Below are 22,693 nucleotides of genomic sequence, written 5' to 3'. Positions count from 1 at the left end.
TGTTAGTATACTCACTGTGTGGCGCGCCGACTTCTTGGGCCGCACGACACACTACCGTGTGTATTGATATAATAATACAGCTACATACTGGCTCTAGCTAACTACTCTTAGTTATTTGAATAGTTAGTTGGCTTTACAATACAAGTTACAAAATGAAAATACACACTGAAAATATTCTATTCCAGTGCTGAGATATGACATGTTATGTGACGGGGAGTAGTTTGTGCCCACATTCCCTGTTTCGCATGCCCGGTAACATATGTAAAAATATATAGCTCCTTAATTAAAACCTTTACACTACTTAAACAAAACCATTTTTTTATACCAAGTACATGTACGGTAAAACAAACTGAAAAGTGAAAATGTACAGCTATTGTAAGCTTTTGTATCTATGACGTGGTTGTATCTAATTGTATTGCAACATATGTACTATACAACAAAACTCAGTTAATAGGAATGATATTGTTAAGAATGGCTGCATACGTCGGTTCTCATATGTACATTCTCCTGCATCCTTGAATCTAATAGCTGTGATATAGATTGTATAATATAAGTACATGTAGTTATGTATATATACCTCCATGAATTAGTGCGGTAGACAAGTTTATATGTAGACATATCCATTACAGTACAGTATGATGGTCTTCTGATAGTTGACAATGATTACTTGCCAGTGAAGATGACAGACTGTCCTGATAACAATGATAACACTGTTGTAATTGCAGTCGTAGTGCCTCTTGGTGTTAATATTTTTGATAGTTATTGCAGTGATAGTAGGTATGTGTGTGACTTGTTCATGTTTCCTGTGAGTCATGTTGTTGATGGTTAATTTGTTAAGGCTTTACAGCACAAGTGCTGAAGGCCTGTGCTTGTTAAAGTTGTTACATAAAGTATGTTTAAAAAGATGGAGAAAGGAGAAAAAAAAATCCATGACTGAACCTGGGCAGCCTCGACATCCTATTAATGCTCAAATGCTTGCAGGAATCTGCCAGGTGGTCAGGATGTTTTCTGTTTGTCAAATTCATTTGTATGTATCCATAGAAACTCTAGAGAGTGATTATTATCTCAAAGTATCCCATGTGGAACCAAATGGTATCTGTCATCATATAATTCTACAGATATTTTCAGCAAAAAGAAAAAGAGAATGGAAAACTTTATTCTGGATCTGATATGATGTTAAGATAGATTCACGCTATAGTGGTGTCTTCCAACCTAGTGTACATGTAGTAGTAAAATAGTGATGAAGTTTCAGAACAGAAAGATAAAGTTGTGATGTAAGTTATAGCTATATCAAATGATTGAACACTTGCTGAAATAGATGATAACATTGCTGAGGAAAACAAGGCAATTCAGCATAATTATTATGATATCAACTCATGTTACTATTTACTAATATACATAACTAATATTAGCTAAATATTAGTTAATGGTTACATTTTAATAATGACAATTCAGGTGAATTTTGTGCCACAAAATTCACCTGAATTGTTGTTATTAAAATGTAACCATTAGCCTACCATCACAGCCATTTCTTGGCCGCCACCTTGGATTTCACATCTTTTTTCACCATGGACTTTTTGGGGGCCGCACCTTTTTTTACAGCTTGGCTGTTTTTGATTAGATATAATTTACAGACCCAATGTTCAAGCTATGGGGGGTGTATGATGAATTCTGCCTTGTAGAGGTGTTGCAACCAAACAGAAATCTGCTGATAGGTGGTGAGCATATAACCTACATTCCTCTAGTAGTTATTAATTTTTCCTTAGGACAAAGGCCAGTGGAAATTACTGGTCATGCCAAGCAATAATGGCTACAGTCATGGCAACCAAAGATGTCTGTAAAGCATATATTTGCAAAGCATGCTTTTCTAGATGATCTTGGGGATGCTACCATCTTGAAATAGCAACTCTGAGATTGCATCTGGGATCTGGGAGTGTTTTCAGACAGATATGTAAATATTCAGCTATATTGTTCAATGACTGTTCTATTAGAGTATTTTATTACCTGACTGTTCTATTAGAGTATTTATTGCTTGACTGTTCTATTGAAGTATATCAATCATTCTGTACTTGTCAATGAATAAAACCTGCTATGACCACTGCCATAGTGCCATGAGGATGACCTATCAACTTGGTTTGCCACTCGTAGAGTTAGATGCTTTGCTAAGGGTTATGAAAGAGATCACAAACATCGTACTATTATTTAAATTTCAATACATAAAAACACATGCTTACATCATATACAAGCACAAGACGCATACAAAATGTGCAAACACTATACACACATGTTCACAAACATACACCACATATTGGTTGTCATGGTACTCAAGTTAATATCACATCTATTGTGAAATGCTCTTGTAGGAGAGATGGTAGTGCCTTTACTTGGTGCTAAAAAGTTCTTGCAGAAAAGAAAATTGTGTTGTAGATACTGTTTAGTGCCGGTTAATTACTCATGTCACTCCATATTTAAGCTATGAGGATATCCAAGTAAGTGTCTTTGGTGTTGCAACTGATGTTCAAAGTTAGTTGTATGTGTGTTTAATTTAAGGTTAAGTTTAGTGCCTGCTTGTTCTTTTACAGGTCTCACTTAACCTTGTGTCATCATGCAGACATCTGAATATTGTGCAAGCTCTGTGGAAAAACCCCAACTCATATACACAATCATTGACAACCACGAACCACATGCATATGTACATTCAAGCAATCTGTCACAAAAGTTGTAAGCCACAACACAAGCTCATACCAGCAAACCATGAACCACATTCCAGCAATTTGTTACAAACTTTGTTGCACCATGGTATGTGTATAATGATCAAGTAATGAAAGCCACAACACAAGCTCCATGGTGCATTAAAGGAAATAAATAAGTTCCACCTGACTGACAATTATCACGTGGCCTATTTAGGGGATATCCCTTGGAAAGACCCTGCACAGTAACACTTCAAGTGAAAAGTGAATGACACTTCATACACGGCGTGATTTATATTATTATTGATGGCAGTCAATGTCTTGAGAGAGAAGTATAATATTATTAAACACTAAAATACATTAAAGTACGAGTACCGCATTGTAGAGCCATAACCAAGAACAAGTTCCACTTGACTGACAATGATCACGTGGCCTATTTAGCGGAAATCTCTTGGAAGGTCCCTGTAACACCTCACGTGAATACACGTGATACGCGGTTTACATTAATGAGCCTTATCCACAATGACGTTTTATGACATCAGGAGAATAAAGATGGCCGCGATAGTTGGGGGACTGTTATACAAGCGCCTATGGAGAAAAAATTTTAATTGCTCATATTTCAGCCAGAAAAGAAGATATCAAGTTCTAAACAACAGGTACAGTCAAGTTTTATATAAGACATTACGATGAACGAGTTTTGTCGCATTTCAAAAAATTTTTCTAAATAGCGTACGTTTACAATAGCTTTTGTTACTTCGTATCCAAACCTGTCGGTTAATGGTCGATATCTCCATGTCTAGCTGAAATGTGAGCGATCGAAAAATTTTCTCCATAGGCGCCTGTATAACAGTCCCCCAACTACCGCGGCCATTTTTATTCTTGTGATGTCATAAAACGTCATTGTGGATAAGGCTCATAAGACAATCCATGTCTTGAGAGGACTGAATACTACTAAATATACTGGATTTCAATGGAGCGGCGAAGCGTACTTAACTTATTTGAAACTAAGATACATAGAGTCTACACCGCTTGAAGAAGAACGTCGAGAGAATATTAAAGAGTCGCCGGCGAGAATACTGATGTCCTCAGCTCTTCGTGGAGGTTCAGTAACGAAACGGGGAGTGGAGGTTCAGAAACGAAACAAGTAGTGCATGAAAAAAATGAGGCTAGTGTACAAAGTGCCACATGTATTCACACTGATTGACCGCGTGCATGCGATTGGTTTTAGACTGTCAGACGTCCGCACTGACTAGTGCAAGTTCACTGAGACCAAGCTGAAAACTTCTATGATGATACCAAATTGAGCAGCAGCAAGTACCAATATTTTCCCGCTTGAAATTATATCTCATGGATGGATTGTTAACAAGGCGTACTCATACAGACCAAACAGCTTTCAGTATTGTCACTGTAGTGCCAATTTAGAAGTCCTGGAACTAGGTGGAAGAAGTAAGGTAGTCTACATGATGCTTGTACAAAAAATACTCTTTCACATTGCATACTGGTCTTTATGTACAGTGAAATCTGTCTAATCAGGACAGTGTGTAGTAAGGTCACTGCTGGGCCAACTTGTGAATCCTCAAACGTATTACCTCAAGGGTGTGATGAATTTTCTGGTCCTCAAATTTTGTATTACCTCAAGATGTGATGAATTCCCCAAATATGTCATTTACGTAAAAAGTGAGAGATTTTTAGCTGTGTTGTATTTAATGCCCGCCTGTCAATTTTACAGGGTACTTGGTCATAGCATGCGGTTCTCTTACTAGCAGTGCTACTTACATAACTTGGCTAGAGCTGCTCTAAACTTGGCAATTAAGATCAAGGTTCGGGGGGTAAGTAGACAAAGAAATTTTATAATGTTATGTAGTTCTCAATTGTCAGGTGTACGTGGACTGTAGTAACATCAAGGACATTGTGGATCTTCAGATCAGCAGTGCTACATACATAACCTGCTCTAAACTTGGCAACTAAGATCAAGGTAAGTAGACAAAGGAATTTTATAATGTTGTGTGTTCTTTAGTTCTCAATTGTCAAGTGTGCATGGACTGCAAGGACGTTGTGGATCTTCAGGTCAGTCTGTGTGTATACTAAGAAATGTTTGTATTACCTCAAGGGTGTGATGAATTTTCAGATCCCCAAATCTGTCATTTGTGTAAAAAGTGACAGATTTTTAGCTGTATTGTATTTAATGCCCTGTCAATTTTACATGTACAGGGTACTTGGTCATGGGATGCGGTTCTCTCACTAGCAGTGGTACATACGTAAAGATCAAGGTTCGGGGGAATAATTTATATAGACAGAGGAATTATATAATGTTATGTGTGTTCTTTAGTTCTCAATTGTCAAGTGGACATGGACGATGAAGTCTGATAAGATCTTGGCATTATATCTCAGTTGATTACAATCTTCTGAATTTCCAGGATGAGGCGTACAGTCGCGATGGGGCTAACTACAGTGGAACTTGTCTTAGTAATCACCTGTACAGAAAGGCCACCTCTTTAAAAAGACCAGCTTTAAATTCCTGTGAGTAGTTTATACACTAATTTCCTGTCTAAAGTAGCCACCTGCCTATTAAGGCCAAGAAATCTTGGCCCAAAGGTGACCGGCTTAGACAGTTTCCACTATATCCCATTTTATTGTCAAAATTTTATTGTTAATGTCACAAACAATTACTGTGATATATTTTGTTATGTAACATGTGTATTAATTAAATGATATGCATGATGAAAGCCACGATGGGAGTGACTACTTGCTGTTAGGGTGGGTAATGCTATGTAACAAGCTGGTCTGAGCACCACCAGAACACACAATACACCATGTGTGGTGTGGCAACAAGAATTATACTTGGAACACCTTCTCTAGTGACACTACGTTCTTGACGCTTTCACACTTAAGCTTGTTTATAAGACATCTGCCAATTATCAACGCACGCATGGGGCGTGGCAATAAATGGAGTTTAAAAGATTTCTGCTTAAAACACCTTCCCTAGGGAACTTATGGTTCTAAACGCTTTTTATCAGACATTAGGGCTTGTGTCCACATCGTGTCTTTAAAAGTTATTGTAGGGATCAGAGGTTTGATCGAAGAAAATACGCGTATGAACAAACCAGGATTAGATAATGTCATTGCTAGATGGACTGTACAAACATGGGTAAGTTGACTGGTATAAGGTGACGCTAGGTGTAACACAAGGTTGAGAAATAAAGCGAAATGTGTCTAAATACGCGTTTAATACCGGTCGCAAGAAAGCTACTACTACTACTACGAGAAAAGATTTTTTTTTATTACGTAACGCAATACAAACCTATTGAGAGATGTTGCGTAATTCAGGGCTAATATTGCGAAACCGTCCCTACACGTAAATAACTCACAGTAGAGGCCGCGCGTCTTTTAATTGGGCGTGCGCTTTGTAGTTTCTTGGCCGCGCGCCTCACTACCGTGAGTCTTGATATTGATGGTTTCTCTCTGCTCTTTTAGAAAATTTGCTATTATAAATTGATCTCCTTCTTCAAATATAGCATGCAACCACTTTTTGATTCCACAACTTTTCACACAAGCTTTTGAAAGCCACACCCTTTTCCACAGCTTGGCTACTTTGTGTGGTATTATATATAAAGCACTCTATGATAATCTATATGCAATTCATCCTGAAATACTGTAAATAAGTTAGCAAATTGTTATGTTGAATGATTTCTAACTCACATTAATAAACTACTACATACAGTATGTTCAAATCCTAAAAGTCTAAATGCAGTAACAAGTCAGGCATCTTGAATTCAAGCAGGTGGAGGTTTAGGTGGAGTCTGGCTGCAGATTGTATCACTAAATATCAACCACTCACCACCGACTTTGCGCCATATCTTGACAAAACTACAGGACAATATAAGTGTATTGTCATTATAGTATTTAGCATATACTTCACAATAAATGACCCAGTCAGTTAGTCATGTATGCAATGTACACATGCATGTGATGTAAGAATTGTGATAAAACCTGAAGAAACCAGCTTTGAAGACATTCATTGAGACATAATAAACTAGTTTTATACAATGTAGCTCTTGTTTTGTTGTAGTAGCTTGATTGTAGCTCAGGGGCGTAGCAAAGCAAAAATTATAGGGGGGCCACTATTGGTAAATATAGCAGTGGCGGAGAAGGGTATAGCTACTTGTGGGTAAATGCACAGTGCGCAAAGTGCACTCAAAGCATGCAAAGCATGCTCATGCTCACCTTCTAGGGGAGTCTGGGGGAATTCCTCCAGGAAAATTTATATATATATATATTTATTTATGATTGTAAAACTCACAAATTTGAGTATAAAAACAATGTTTTTAGATTATTAATTACTGTTTTTCATTGAATGTGTCAGTGTTGATTGAAGAATACTATCAAAATCATTTAGGGAAAAAATATCATTGATTGGTAGTTGATTCCATGGGGTAATTGATCTTGGGTAAAAACTAAATTTGTATGCATCAACAGTAGCAGATGGTTTGATGAACTTATCCTGGTTTCCTCATAAACATCTTGTAGAATGTACAATATAACTGGGGATAGGAAGCTCTACTAGGTGATTGACAATCTTGTAGAACATAAAGAGACAAAGCCTTGTATGGTGGTACACTATGGATTTTAGCTTTAATGAATTTAGGATATGTGACATACTACTTAATCTGCGGTAATCTGACACAATAAAACAAGCGGCACATTTCTGAACAGCTTCTAGTTTATTGATGTAGTATTGTGTGTGGGGACCAAACTGTCGCAGCATAGTTTAAAATTGGTAGAACAAATAGTCTTGTAGGCATCTAGCTTAACTCTTTGGTGACAGTGTTTCAGATTTCTTCGTAAGGATGCTAAAGTGTTATTAGCTTTTGGCAAACAGTGTCCACATGATGGTTGAATGTAAGCTTGCTATCAAAATTGATACCCAAGTATTTAGCATTTGCAACAGGATTTAGTTTTTTTGCCATGGAGGGTGTATTCCGTAATGTAAGGATTATGTTTTAATGTGATTTTTATTATCATGAATTTCTCTATATTGAATTTCATCCCCCAGGCCTCTTCCCATATTTCCAGTTTTCTCAAGTCTTTTTGAAGTAATTTAGCATCGTCCAGTGCAGAGACAATTATAATTTTTTCAAATCCCAGTGAAAATGTCAGGAAACCTAAAGCATTACCTGACATGCTACTATTTTACACAATTCATCATAATAGGGAAATCCTTACAATACATTGACAGAATAGAGTAACTCAACCTAAAATAATAATACAATCATTGTTGTTTGCTATTATTGACAATACTTCACTATAAAAACTCTGCAACTTTCTTCTATTTTGATCTGACATTTTGTCAGGCAGGTTCCATTATGGTCGGCCATACATGATATTCGCCTGACAAATGGCCTATGTCAGGCAGTAATAATTGACTCTGGTCCGGTGTATCAATCTTTCTGTACAAAATGCAGTCATCAGCAAATAAATGACAGGAAGATGATAAATTTGTAGTGATGTCATTGATATTATGCTAAAAATGATAGTGGTCCCAACACACTTCCCTGAGGTACACCACTAGTTACGTTTATAGGTTTAGAGGTAGTACCACCACATACCATACGCTGAGTACGGCTGTCCAAAAAGTCAGTAATCCAGTTCAAGATGTTACCACTTACACCATAATGTTGAAGCTTTGTGAGCAGTAAGTGATGCAGAACTCAGTCAAAAGCCTTGCCAAAATCTAGTAACACAGCATCAGTTTGGTCTTTGTTGTATATTAAGCTAGAAGCAAAATCATAAGATGTTTTTATTATAGTATGTTCACGTTGAGCTGAATCCTCAAAAACATTTAATAACTCACAGATGCAGTTATACACGATCTTGAAATTTGGCTAATTTGTAGTACTGCTTGACCCGCTAAAAATATTTCAAAATCTTGTTGTTCAAATGTTTTACATAATATTTACGGCCAATCAAAATTTTCACAATACATTTCCTATGGGGAAGCCATATAAGTACAGTGCCCATTATAGCCCTTTCCCGAACTTGTAATGGATCCAAACTGTATGTGTCTGTTGTTGACACCTTTGCTGTTACCAATAATTATCTGGCTGGTTGAAATGTTAAATCTTTTGAGAAAAAATCCACTTTTAATTTTTAACTGTTTTTCAGGATTCAGCTCAACGTGAACATACTATAATTGTAGTTCAGCTGAATAATTCTTACGAAATCCAAATTGGGATTCAGAGAGTACACTGTGTTCAGAGAAGTGAGACATGATGTTTGTATGTACAATATGTTCCAGAACTTTACAGCATATACACGTAAGTGATATTGTAAGAATTGTGATAGAATCTAAAGAAACCAGCTTTGAAGACATTTATCGAGACATGATAAACTAGTTTTATACAATGTAGGTCTTGTTTGGTTGTAGTAGCTTGATTGTAGCTCTTGAGTATTTAGTGGTTTCGTTGTTTTGTAATTACTTTGTGACTTAACAAAATGAAGTTAACCTAGTAAAGATTGTTAGTCCGTATTGTTTACTTAAAGGTAAGTGATTTGGTGTAATGTGAGGCTTACACTGCATGATTCAGTGTGCCTTGTAAAGTAGCCAGGAAATCCAGAGTGATAGTCAATAGTTTTCAAGTTACACTTTAAATGCATTGCTTACAGTAGTTAGGTGGCATTAGTTAATCAATCAGTAGAAATTCTGTCAAACATGATTTGTAGCATGTCATTAGGGGCATTTTGGATCAGCCTAAATGCACTTTAGGGCTTTATTATACCTAACCAATGTTTCCAAATTGTAAAAATTTGGATTTTTACATAGACTCTTTAGTGAGAGAATAGCAAGCTTTCTTCATCTCTGCTACATGTACCATACTTACAGTAGTACCGTGCATATGTAAACTTTATTATAGTGCAAGCTGGAAGTACGTTATTATCAAGGTTATCATAATTATAGAGAAGGGAATTTAATACCGTCTACCTCATTTGATTGGAGTGTTACATCATATTACAGTATGTAATGTACAGAATGCTAGTGGATGCTCTTACTTGATTTTGTCAAACACATTTTTGCCTTCCAAGTAAGTAACAGAACTCGAATCAACATAGTAAGTGTCTGCTCCCAAGGGAACTATTTTATCAAATGTCTCCTCAGATTCCTTTACTCCTGCCTTAGTGAAGCCTTGTCCTATTTTCTTTGCAGCTACGTCCATGTAAAAATTATAAGAGTAGACAAAAAAATAATACAGATATTTCTGGAGAGCTGTGGTGTATAGTAGAGTGTAGCATAGGGACCCACCACTGGTATATAGTGTTTTAACTAGGAAAGTTCATTGATTAAGATGGAAAGCAGGCTAGGTATTTTCAATTAGGGATACAACAAAATCACTCAAATAGTTTTATTATTCATTATAAATCAAGTATTCTAAGCTATGGGAGCAGGTTTGATATTCTATGGACATAATTATACTTTACAATTTACCAACATTACCAACTATTTAATACTTAAAAACGAAAGACTGCTCTATTAGAGAATTTTAAAATTGATTTGTCATAAATCATAAATAGTTGTATTGAGAGCTAATTGATGTGTGCAGACAGCTTTATTGATCAACCAGTAGCTTATCTAACTAATGAAATCCATACAAGTGCAAATTACATTCATATGGTTATAGGTGTCATTTAGTCTGGACTATGTCGCCGCTATTACAGTATCTTAAACAAGATTCATAATTGCAATGAATTCATTAGCCCATATGGTACTGCTAATAATACTCTAAACGTCAAAGCCTACAATTATTCTTTGAAGGATTGCTGTGCGCTGTAACAAAAATAAATCTAAAAATGAGTGACTGTTTTATTAGAGTAACTGAAAATAATTGTGCTCATAGCAGTAGCAGTTATACACTTACAATCACTTTTTTTGCTTTGACGTATTGAGTGGTTAGATGGCTGTTTATCTAGCTAATGAAATCCCTACAATTGTAAACTATATTCACACTGCTACTGGCGACACACGATATAATGTGATTCATTATTAAGGGAAGTTTATTAGTCCCTATGATGTATATAGCACTGTACTAAGTGTTTCTGCTTAAAAGTAGTCTTGAAATACTCTGTATAGTACCAAAATCCATAATGACTGTATTCACTGACTCTAATAGAGCATTCACTAAATTCGCAAAATTGTTATGTTATGAATTAAATATGTTTGTACGGTCATTTTCTGACAAAATAATGGGGCTTGTAAGCAGTTTACCAACAGATCAAAACAAATTTTACAGTAGTAGTTTCTTTCCCTATAGAGATATAATGTGTCTGTGAATTAAATTAAATCTTGAATATTAGTTTTGCTAGCTTTCAGAATAATTTATTATTTTAGCTCTGTTTTCAATCATCTGCATTCACATCTTCCACTGTGATAAATGTTTGATGTATAATGTATTAAAAAATTAATGTGAAATGAAATACTTGTATAGGATGACTTTAGTGTTACTTACGATCTTGTAATAATTAAATCACATATTAACTATCACATCATACCTTCTCGTCCACTCATTATTGGACCCCCATGTGTCACTATCCTACAATCTTCTGTGAACACTGAGGCAGCTTTATCAAAGTCTTGTGCAAGGAATGCTTGTTTTATCTTCTCATATTGAGCCTTAATTGCATCTATGTCTGCTACATAATTAGTATAAACAGCACATACATAGCATATTAATTTATGACCGTATGTAATCTAACGTGTCACTGTATGTCAATATGTGACTGAACGTGTGATAACAGAGTATGTGGACACATGATTTTTGCCTACTTTTTCAAACTTCCTTGTCTGTTATACCGATATGCAATGGCAATGAAACTTTTAGCAGTTGGTACTTATTTAATTGGCTTTATGATGCAAGTTACAGAATGTAAGTATTCTGTTCCACTACTGAGATATGTGATGGGGCATAGTTTATGCCCATATGCCCTGTTTTCACAGGCCCGGTCACATACGTATTATGCTTTGAAAATAGCCCATTACACTTTGGGCAGTGCTCAAACGCAAACTGTGTTATGCCAAAATTGTGCTTTCAAAATCAAGATTGTTCTTGAGTATTGACATTTTTTATTAATGTATCAACAGTTCAAGCTGACCTTTGTATTACAGTAAGTGCCTGCATGCTTTATTAGAATATCTTGATCTGACTTCTGTGAATTGTGCATATAACCAGCCAAGAAACAATACGTATATGAAAATGTTGAAAGTGTGTATTTTGCTGCATGCGCATTATACATTAGCATCTTGAAAATTGTCCTTATAGCTACGTATACCCAGAAATTTGTATATTTCACATTTATATTCTTTGTCAGGATATTTGCATTTGTTGCACGATTTGAAGATTTTTGTTCTTGACCACCACATGGCTGCAAAGTATCCAGATTGATTTTTATTTCACGTGTCATGCCAATTGCTAAAGAGTGTGTGATACAAGTTGCACAGTAGCGGTAATCCCTGTGTCAAGCATAGTCTAGTCTTGCAGTAAGCCAGCTTATTTCATGAGCCCATCCAATTTAACATCAGAAATGTGTGTTATGTTTGCAAGCATACTGTATGTGGAGCCATGCTAATTTATCAGTAAGGTGAATTGAAGTTTATAGGTGCACATGCAGACATGCATAAATTTTCATGAGATAAAAAAATTCATGGTAGTTTCCAAATTGTGAAACCATGAAATTTACGTACCACAAAAATTTATGGGTATACGGTATAATGTTGGCATATTGCTTGATGCTTTTGTTGGCCTACTATTCCTGAAACCATGCCAGCACAAACTTACATGCTATATATCCTGAACACATGCACATACATCAATGACCACACCTGTTAACATAATGTATGTGAACAGCTGAAGTCATTTTACGTATTAACTTTTGTTTAAAACAAGTTTGAAACAAACTGGGTAAAAATATGCACAACACACTTGCACCTTGCAATGCAATAAAACAAAGCTCGAATCAATAAAATCTATACATCATCGGAATCACCTATTTGTGGACCGTATGAATTTTCTCTGCGCAAACTGTATGTGGGTGAAAAAGTTGCAATAATTATGATGCTGTGGAAATAATGTGCATTATTGTCACCAAAATTCTTCGTTGAAATAGCATTTGTACATGTGGAGGAATACAGTTATGAAAAGCACTACACTTTAAAAAGATTTACCAATTTATTTATGGTGAGCAGTGTGAGCTAAGCCCTGTCTTCATAGCTTGTATCAGTCATGAGTTATAACATAAGTGCCTATAATTTATTTACACTATATTGTTGCTGTACAAATGAAATTTGTTATTGTTCCAACTATGTAGCGCTTAGATGATGTATTGTTTATTCACACTTGAAATGGCTTCCATACAGTTGCAATGTCCCTTTAATTAAGGCATTACTCAGGGAAACAAGATTAAACTCATACACCATCTTATTATTATTTTCCTGCTCATGGAGACTTCAGCTAAATTAATTTTGTTTTGTTTTGGTAGCTCCAACGGTGTACATTAATGATGCAGCAGACGTGAACAAACTTATTGTTGTCCAAAAATGCCACATGCATGTATGAGTGACTACAGGTAGGCATTCCAGCCCAATTTTTAAAGTTTAGAAAAATGGACTTATATGCTCAATAGATAGAGTATTGATTGCCGATCTCAGAAATATATAGTTTGTTGGGTTGGAATTAGCTACTTTGGCATGCACAGCGCTTAAAAAACTGAACAAAGGTACATTTTTTCTCCGGGGCTCTCCATACATTTTAAAGGGGAAAATGACACAATTGAATTAGGAAGCCATCTAGTAACCTGGACAGTCTTGAAACTGCAGTTGCTTCTAGCTGCAAGTTTGTACATGCAATGATAGTAACTTCAGATCTTATCGGATCTCAGCAATCTTTGTATGGTTTGTGGTGAGCAAATATGTTTCACCTACTGCTCACTTCTCAATACAATGGTGTAGCTATACCCATAAGAAGGGGCTATCTCAAGTTAGTAAAAACATTAAGTTAACAACTTATAAAGGTAAACAACTAAAGTGGAGGTGCCACAATGATGCAACAATACCTAAGGTGGAGTTGTGGTTCCAATTACGGCATTGTTATGCCGACTTTGAAGTGGTTTATACTTTTGAGCTGATGACACAGCCATCAGAAAATTGCTATGGAGCTGAAAATCGCTAATCCGAGCGAAGTTACTATACCCTTTACAGTAAACACTAGTGACTACCTTCTATCCGACAGTATGTTTTTAAAAGTTTTAAAGTATTCTACATACATTACAAGGCTTGAAAAGATTACAAAACAACACAAAACATACTTATATGTAATGCACATGATAAAACTAAGATTTTCATGATGATCAGCGTGTGGACATGGACAAACCCCACAGCGATTTTCATCCTCATTGGAGCTTGGATGACGGAGCAATCCTAAGCTAAACGTGAGTTGTTATTTTGTGCCTGGGTTCTATTGGGGAATATACGGAGATTATTTTTATTAAAAATCTCGGATACTGGATTGCCTACTACAGGGATAAAAGTATAATAATTATCTTGATTTTCCAATATATGGTAAATATTTTAATTCAAATTTCAACTCTGTTGACCAATGGAAATTAGCTGCAATTTTAAGTGCCTGTATGTAGTTTGTATTCAGCATAGTCACTGTACTGATATATTTATATCTCTGTCTACTGCTAGTTACAATCAAAACTAAAACTTTAGTTATCCATTCTCTGCACCTCGTTTTGTACATTGTGATAATGCTGAGAGCATAAGGCCACTATTTTGTGATTTTCTGTTTTTCATCACAAAATTCCAAATGGATTGCAGGTAGGCAGGTATTATCCATTATCCCTAGAACTTGCCACAATATAACTAGCTAGACTTATATTTTCATACCTCTATACTCTCCAGTGCCTGCATTATACTCTCTGCATAACAGGCAATTTGCTAACTTAGCTATATAACTCAACATAGCTACTGTGACACTGTAGCTAGTTTGTGGCAACTATTCTCTTTAGATGTACAATAGCTGCATTACAGTGGCACCTGTCTTAGCGGTCACCTGTACAGAAAGGCCACCTCTTTACCTTTTAAATTCCTCTAGTGAGAAGTGTACAGTGTATATATTATACTAATCCACCTGTCTAAAGCAGCCACTTGCCTACTCTCCAAGAAATCTTGGCCCGAAGGTGATCGGCTTAGACAAGTTCCACTGTATAGTCATAGTTTGTCACATGATCATTTCCACTTGAGGATCAACTTCTTAGTTGCAAACTTCATTGCACCAACCTTCACATTCTCTTAATTGGGTACAATGCATGAAATAGCTACTGTATGAGTGCAGCTTTCTTGAAAACTGAACCGTACATCCTCGATATTTGGTTAATCAGATGAAATAGTGGTCAAATCTTTAACAATGGGGAAATACATACTGCAGCAAAATACAGTGGAACCTCTCTATTACGGACATTTTGGGACCCAGAATGTTTGGCCATTTTGTTACTGTAATATAAAGAGGTTTTCCTATCTCAGAGGTAAAAAATGTATTAACCAGACCTGTTGGAACCAAAATTTTTGCCTTTATGATGGAGGTTTTTTCTATTGTGTCCTTAATTCAGGGAGTTTCTTGTTAAGAGCGGTTCCAATGTACATGCAGGCACTGATGAAAAATAGAAAATTGTTAAAAGAAAGTCATTTTTTGTTCAGAAAATTGGAGGTTGTGTGAACTAGTTGTGTTGTTGCCAAGACAGTCACATATAAAAGTGATTTAACAAAGCACATGACATAGCTAGCTGCTAGGCTATGCCAGTGAAGTTCGGACATGCAGTTACATGTGTTAGACAATGGTATATACACGGTTAAAATTTTGGTGTATAGTCATAACACCTTTAAGGGTGTCCACTTGCTTGTTCAAATATAAATCCTTCAATAAAAAGGTACTGAAATGGTGCTTTGATGACACTCACAGTGTGTTACAAAGGAGTGCTAAGGTGTCATAATAAGTGTAACACGTACCATGTTTGAAGAGGTGTAAATCCAGGGTTTTAGAGTACTATAACATGTAGGGTGTTATAGTAACAGACTAGGCATTCCCTTCAATTTTCTGAAGGGGGTGGAGCTGCTTTCATCCCTTCATTTACATTAATGTTTATTCAGGAATCACCTGTGACCTGTGAAATATAGTATTTCAACTGGATCAGAAATACACTTAGCTACTTGTTGTTTTCTATACTTTATGTAAGTGCAATATTTCTATGTATTTCAATAATGTAACTACCACAGAAACTTTTAAACGTGGGACTTCATTCTAAGAAACACCCCTTTGGCACTCATAACATCAACTATAAACCTCTTTGGTGCTTCAGGAGTGTCACAATAACACCCACTTGACTATTAGAAAATATAGGTGTTGTGTAGCAGTTGCACTGAAGCTATCTGATTGTGAACTCTATTGCACAAACAAGTGACTTTATCACGCACACTCACTTTTTATTATCATGTATCTATATATGTGACTGTCTCTGGGAAAACCGATCTTATTGCCCATTTAAAAGTATCGAGAAACGTCGGTTTTAAATATTCAGTGTGCTGTAGCTGGCAAATGGTGGTAGCTACGCATATCAAATTTTCACACGTTTCACAACAGTTTCTTACCTTCCTTATCATCCACTGAAGAAGTAGTCAACAGCTAAGTTTCCTGCCATTTTAGATAGTTTTTAAACCGAGGTTGTCTGTATCAGGCGAGCTCCTGAAGGGTGCGAGGCGGGGGCCCTGGAAGGTGGGCAAGATGGTGCCAAATTGAAAAGAAATGTGCTGGGATGAATTAGGCCAAGCTATAGGCCATTCAGGGCTCAGAACTGGCTAAAATGAAAGGAAATGTACAGCACAGGTCATTGTCCAACACCACTGAGCTGTACAGCCACACACAGCCATCTCCTGGTTGGCGAGGGCTCCATCAAGACCCCAGACCACTCGTACAGCTCACCACTGTGCTCTAGAAAAGCAGCCAGCAAAAGCAGACCACTTTACTCTGGTCGACTGTGGCAGTGAAACTTGATGGTGCATTCATTAAGCTTTGTGATTGTGTGAAAAAATCAAACTTCCTGTGTTGGGCGATAAGAACGATTTTCGTAGATCCAGTCACATATGGTAGTTAACCTTTACGTTTTGTAATTCATTTAGCTTATTGCATTCGCATTCTTGTAATTGTCTTGTAAACATATTCTTTTACTGGTCTTTTATCCTTTTGTATTTCCTTGTGTATATGCGGTATTTCCTTGTGTATATGCACCAGATTTCTGACTTTGGATTTAGGACTATGACGTGTGTTTCGCTGGATATTTGTGATCGCGGATATCCACACTCCAATAATTGGAGCTGACTTCCTCAAAGAACATGGGTTACTAGTCAACATGAAACAAGGAAGACTCATCGACATAACGACAAACCTTCGAACACAAGGTACCATATATTATGCTGAATCTTTATGCCCCTCTTTTACCTGCAGCAGGACAGTTCAGAATATGCCGCCTTACAGGCCAACTTTTCTTCTGTCACAAGGCCCTGTCTACCTCCCCTATCAGTGAACACAATGTTACTCACCATATCAACACAACTGATCCTCCAGTACATGCAAGAGCCAGACGTCTTCCACCTGACTGTCTACATACCACCCATCAGGAGTTTGAACATACACTGTATGCTGGATCAAGAAATCATCCAATCTTCTAAGAGTCAATGGCCTTCTCCTCTTCATCTGGTTCCTAAGAAAACTCCTGGCAACTGGCGACCCTGTGGAGACTATAGAATTCTCAACCGTGTGACTGTGCCAGACCGATACCCTATTCCTCATATCCAGGACTTTACTGCAACCCTTCATGGCAGCACCATATTCTCCAAGTTAGACCTGTTACATGCTTACCACCAGATTTCAGTGGAGCCAGCAAACATACCAAAGACAGCTATAACAACACCATTTGGACTTTTTGAATTTACACGAATGCCTTTTGGACTGAGGAATGCTGCACAGACATTTCAACGTTTCATGGACCAAGTACTACATGGACTAGACTTTTGCTACACTTACATTGACGGTGTGGTTATTGCATCTGAAACCCCAGCAGACTACAAGTTACACTTGCATCTTATTTTTGAACATTTTATGTTTTATGGCATATTAATCAGCCCTGCTAAGATGTCACTCAATTACACTTCCTGGGCCATCACATCAACAACAAGGGTGTAACCCTACTCCCTGAACAAGTGCAAGTCATCAGAGATTTTCCTCAACCTACTTCTCTGCGACAGCTGATGAGGGAGTTCCTAGGACTTGCCAATTTCTATCATAGATTCATACGTCGATATGCTGATATCCTGATCCCACCCAATGCTCTGTTGAAAGCTACATATAGCAACAGTCAAACTCTTCCCCAAACCACCATGGTATTTGAGGACATTAAGAAGGCACTAGCTAATGCCACACTTCTTGTGCACTGTAAGCTTGATGCCCCTATAAACATCATGACTGATGCATCTGACATTGCCATTGGGGCAGTCCTTAAACAACATCTTGAGGGCGAGTGGTGTCCTCTCTCTTACTTCTCAGGAAAACTACCACCAGCAGAAAAATGGTACAGTACTTTTGACAGAGAACTCTTAGCAGTCTACTGTTCCATCCGCCATTTCAGACACTTATTTTAGAAGGCCATGAGTTTTACGCATTAACAGATCATAAACCATTAACCCATAGTCTTAACACAATAGTAGTCATAGTCTTACACTCTATGTTACACCATCACTCGCCATGCCAAGTATGCCAACTGGATTTTATTCCCAATTTACTAGTGACATTTGTCACATTGCAGGAAAAGGGAGCCCAGTTGCTGATGCTCTTTCACGTCTTGGAGAAGATTCAGCTCAGATGAATGCTATCACACCCACTATAAACTTTACTGCGATGGCTAAGGCTCAACCCAGTGAAACTGACCTGTAAGACTCACACTTACTAAACACTACTATCAAGTTTGCAAGAGTTGTTTTGCCTGTGTGTAGTGACACCCTGTTATGTGATATTTCTATAGGAATACTAAGACCATTATGTCCCTGAGCAATTCAAACATACAGTGTTTGATGCACTACACAACTGGTCCCATCCAGGTATCAGAGCCACACAATGTATGATAACAAGTTGTTTCTTTTGGCCCAGAATGAATTCAGACATACAACATTGGGACTGTTCCTGTATCCAATGCCAAAAAGCCAGGATTCATTGCCACACTGTCACACCACTTGCTACCTTTAACACTCCAGATGTCCGCTTTGACCAAGTGCATATTGATCTAGTAGGGCCACTACCAATATCGCAGGGGTTCATCTATTTACTTACTTGTGTAAACCAATTTACTAGATGGCCAGAAGCGGTTGCACAAGCCTTTGTTAGTAGCTGCATTGCTCGATTCGGTGTACCTTCCACTATTATTACTGACAGTGGATCTCAATTTGAATCATCCTATGGATGCAGTTGATGACACTACTAAGCACACAAAGAATACAGACTACATCATACCACGCAATAGCCAATGGTTTAGTGGAATGATTCCATTGCCAGTTGAAGAGTGCACTGAAGTGCTTGACTGACACCACTCATTGGACTAAAGGACTACCACTTGTGATTTTGGGCATTCGTACCACCTTTAAGGAAGACTTGAAATGCACCCCTGCTGAATTAGTTTATGGAATTACCCTACATCTTCTAGGTGAATTTTTCACAAGTGATATTTCCAATGACATTTTAGATCCTACATCTTATGCTACACATCACAAAACTTTCATGCAACAGATCCAACCAAGTGCTGTGCGATGACAACAAAGAAAGTCATATGTAAGTACAGATTTATCTACATGTCCATATGTTTTTGTGAGGTATGATGGAGCAAAAGATTACTACAAGCTCCCTATGATGGACCATTCCAGGTTTTGAAGAGACATCACAAACACTACACCTTGGATCACAAACACTACACCTTGGACATTTCTGGACAATCTACGGTTGTTTCACTTGAAAGACTTAAATCAGCCCACAGTATATCGATGACAACAGTTCTTCGGATACTGTACAGCTATTGACTCTAATATTTCATCTTCACCAACCATTCTTACCACCCACAGTCATCAAAGCCTGCTACTCCCAGTCAACATCACAACAACCACTCAGAACTCACTCTGGTTACCATGTACATTGGCCTAAATGGCTGGCAGACTACAGACTGCTCACATACTATAGCAGTCGCTGGTTTGAGGGGGGTATTGTAGCAGTTGCACTGAAGCCATCTGACTGTGAACTCTATTGTACAAACAAGTGACTTCATCACACACTAACTTTAATTATCATGAACCTTTAAGTGTAATTCATTCAGCTGATTGTATTCATGTACTTGTAATTTCCTTGTAACCATATTCTTTTTACTGGTCTTTGGTCCTTTTGTATTTTCTTGTGTATATGTGTATAGACCACTTTAACCAGAAGCCATGGAATATCAATATGATTTTCGTTACTTGGAGTTGGAGCAAATTATCTTAGCTTTAGTTTAGTGACCTTACAGTAGCACCTAAAACAATTTTAACAAATTTGATTTGTCGAGTCTTCATATTTATGAGAAACCTGATACAGTAGCAGGTGTCTTATTGGTAAAACACCTTGTCTTCATGATTGTCTAATATTTGTTTACAATGAGATTCACAATGATTCCATGTGGATAATTAGTATTTAGCTAATACAATAAAAAACCAGTGGAAGTAATGTGATTGAGAAACTGATTTTAATATAATAGGTAGCTACGGTATACAGTTTCTGTATTTTTATTGTTATTATTAAAGCTTTACAGTGGCCTGCACTGAAGATGGATGTGCTGCAGCCTTTGCATTAACCTAACCTAACACACTGGAACTGGAGACTTAAAGATTACATGACCTAGCTAACAATAAGGTGAAACAGAAAAGGGTCAAAGAAAGAGAAAAAAATCCTAGCTAATTATAGTACAATGGTGGATTGAACCATCGTGGTAGCTGGTAATAGCTACAAATCATTAATTAAATTTGTGGTCTTCGACATAGTATAGTCGGTAGCTAGCTAACTAGTAACGGTCGAGCGTCGATGACGCATACATGACTGAAGTTACTATTTAAGCAGGTTACATTTACAGAATTGTTGTAAATTACAGCATGCACTAACAGAAAATGTTCTAAATAGCTAACCTCTAGGTACTCAATTACTAATCGTGAGGAGTAGGTTACAAGTTACTACTAGACCTGAAATATCTAATGCATACATTCACTAGTGCTATAGCTACAAGTCACAAGATGTTTACCTTGATTTCCTGCCATTGTGAATGACGCTGTCTCCTCTTGGAATGAAAGCTATCAGCTGACCTAACTTGAATGACACGGCTCCGATGATTAATCGACTATTCTTATCGAAAGATTTATTTTAATATCGATTTGCAAAAGGCGGCATGCAACGTAACACTAACTTCCGGTTGTATGAAGTTGTTTTCGCGACGTGTTGATTAGCTATGATTGTAGTAGCTATAGCTGGCCATATTTCTCTTTTAATCATTATTTCTACTGTACGTGATCGTACATTTGTTGGTGTGATTTAAATAGTACTTTGCTATGATACTAGCTATCAACTATTATTTACAGGTTTTTGCAATTGAATTCGGCGACTTTGCAATTGAATTCGTCCCGTTTGCAATTGAGTTCGTCGGTTTTGCAATTGAATTCGTCCCGTTGCAATTGAATTCGTCGGTTTTGCAATTGAATTCGTCGCTTTTGCAGTTATATTCGTCCGTAACAGGAATGGCAGCTGGAGCAAACACGAAAACATGATGTAGCAGCTGCTACAAGAACTTGTTCAAGTACAACAGTAGTAAACAACTCTTTATAAGGCAATAATTCTTCCTCTACAGCCTATCCAGCAACATCCCAAACTCCACTACGCCTTTCGCGATGGGTGTGGTCACTCGCGAGCAAGTTAATTAACTTGTCAGACAGCTATCAACTTCGCGTACTACCAGCTTCAATTACCTTCTAGTGTCTCAAGTGTAACTCTCCAAGGCATAAATAGTTCATCTCTTAATGAACGGGTTGGTTTCTTGGAGCCGTTTTGTTTATGACGAATTGTAATGCAAACGCGACGAATTCTATTGCAAAAACGACGAATTCAATTGCAATACCGACGAATTCAATTGCAAACGGAACGAATCCAATCGCAAAGGCGACGAATTCAATTGCAAAAACCTGTAATAGTTATTAATATGTGCTGAAAATTTCATGGCTACAGAGGCATAGAATACAAAGGTATGATACATCAAAGTTTGAAAAGTAGGCAATTTTTATGTGCCCAAATGCCCTATTTTCATAGGCCCAGTCATGTAATTATAATAAAATCATCATCTATAAAACGGATGATTCATTATACAGTAGAATAGAACCAGTCTAAGTCAGTACTAGTGGTCACATTTGGGTCAAAATTTCTTGAGTTTAATATGGAAGTGGCTGCATTAGACTCGTACATGGATTTGCATGTAAACTTTTCAAATTTGTGGTTGGTCTATATAGTGAGTTGTACTAGAGTTGTAATGATTTGTCAGTTGTTTAAATGCATATCAAGACTCACGGTAGTGAGTCGCGAGGCCAAGAAGCACAAAGCGCGCGCCCACAAAACAATAAATGTGACCCAGTCTGCGAAAAGGGCTCTTATAGCCTTTCCAATTATCCATGTTTGGCTAATCATAACTCCTAATCTACTAAAGCAATCACCATGTAATTACACCCACAGCTACTGCCAGGTTAGGGTTGTTGAGTGACCAAATTGTAGGCTTGTACCATATTCACCAGTCAAGTTATGGGTTACCATATATATGCAATTGGAAAGGCTATAAGAGCCCTTTTCGCAGACCGGGTCACA

At 37.2% G+C, this 22,693-nt stretch overlaps 1 protein-coding gene and 2 long non-coding RNA genes across 10 annotated transcripts; 2 read left to right on the top strand and 1 right to left on the bottom strand.

Moving 5' to 3' along the window:
* The first annotated feature begins 310 nt into the window (after positions 1-310).
* LOC136246518 (uncharacterized) lies at positions 311-2,999 on the top strand. Its single transcript, XR_010696547.1, has 3 exons — positions 311-777; positions 905-2,523; positions 2,583-2,999. It is a non-coding gene; the product is annotated as an uncharacterized lncRNA (long non-coding RNA).
* A 405-nt stretch (positions 3,000-3,404) lies between these two features.
* LOC136246517 (uncharacterized) lies at positions 3,405-20,247 on the top strand. 6 transcript variants are annotated; one of them, XR_010696544.1, is made up of 8 exons: positions 3,405-4,141; positions 4,206-4,367; positions 4,420-4,519; positions 4,569-4,757; positions 4,902-4,960; positions 5,020-5,210; positions 17,041-17,187; positions 17,234-20,247. It is a non-coding gene; the product is annotated as an uncharacterized lncRNA (long non-coding RNA). The 6 variants fall into 6 exon arrangements; XR_010696543.1 differs by lacking the exons at positions 17,041-17,187; positions 17,234-20,247 and adding exons at positions 15,883-15,963; positions 16,009-16,952 and having other exon boundaries at positions 3,407-4,141; XR_010696546.1 differs by lacking the exons at positions 17,041-17,187; positions 17,234-20,247 and having other exon boundaries at positions 3,413-4,141; positions 5,020-5,051; positions 5,108-5,416.
* Positions 6,350-21,245, bottom strand: LOC136246516 (uncharacterized). Of its 3 annotated transcripts, none has more exons than XM_066037994.1 (4): positions 21,093-21,245; positions 11,232-11,372; positions 9,738-9,891; positions 6,350-6,557 (listed from the first exon to the last, which is right to left on the bottom strand). In XM_066037994.1, the coding sequence occupies exons 1-4, from the start codon at positions 21,106-21,108 to the stop codon at positions 6,464-6,466; spliced, it is 405 nt and encodes a 134-aa protein (XP_065894066.1). In that variant the 5' UTR covers positions 21,109-21,245; the 3' UTR covers positions 6,350-6,463. The 3 variants fall into 3 exon arrangements, 2 of the variants coding, with proteins under 2 accessions (XP_065894066.1, XP_065894067.1); XM_066037995.1 differs by having other exon boundaries at positions 11,232-11,369; positions 21,093-21,233; XR_010696540.1 differs by lacking the exon at positions 9,738-9,891.
* Positions 21,246-22,693: the final 1,448 nt, after the last annotated feature.

This window comes from Dysidea avara, chromosome 2, assembly GCF_963678975.1.
Source record: "Dysidea avara chromosome 2, odDysAvar1.4, whole genome shotgun sequence".
In the NCBI taxonomy this organism is placed as follows: Eukaryota; Metazoa; Porifera; class Demospongiae; order Dictyoceratida; family Dysideidae; genus Dysidea; species Dysidea avara.
The sequence above is the reverse complement of the archived record's forward strand: the minus strand, read 5'-3'. Positions and strand labels throughout refer to the sequence as shown.

What these genes read in the sequence shown, in the direction of transcription:
- LOC136246516 (XM_066037994.1), bottom strand. An exon ending in AATAATGAGTGGACGAGAAG is followed by an intron (nt 9,892 to 11,231) that starts GTATGATGTGAT and finishes ACATGGACGTAG; the next exon opens with CTGCAAAGAAAATAGGACAA. An exon ending in AATGTGTTTGACAAAATCAA is followed by an intron (nt 6,558 to 9,737) that starts GTAAGAGCATCC and finishes ATTGTCCTGTAG; the next exon opens with TTTTGTCAAGATATGGCGCA.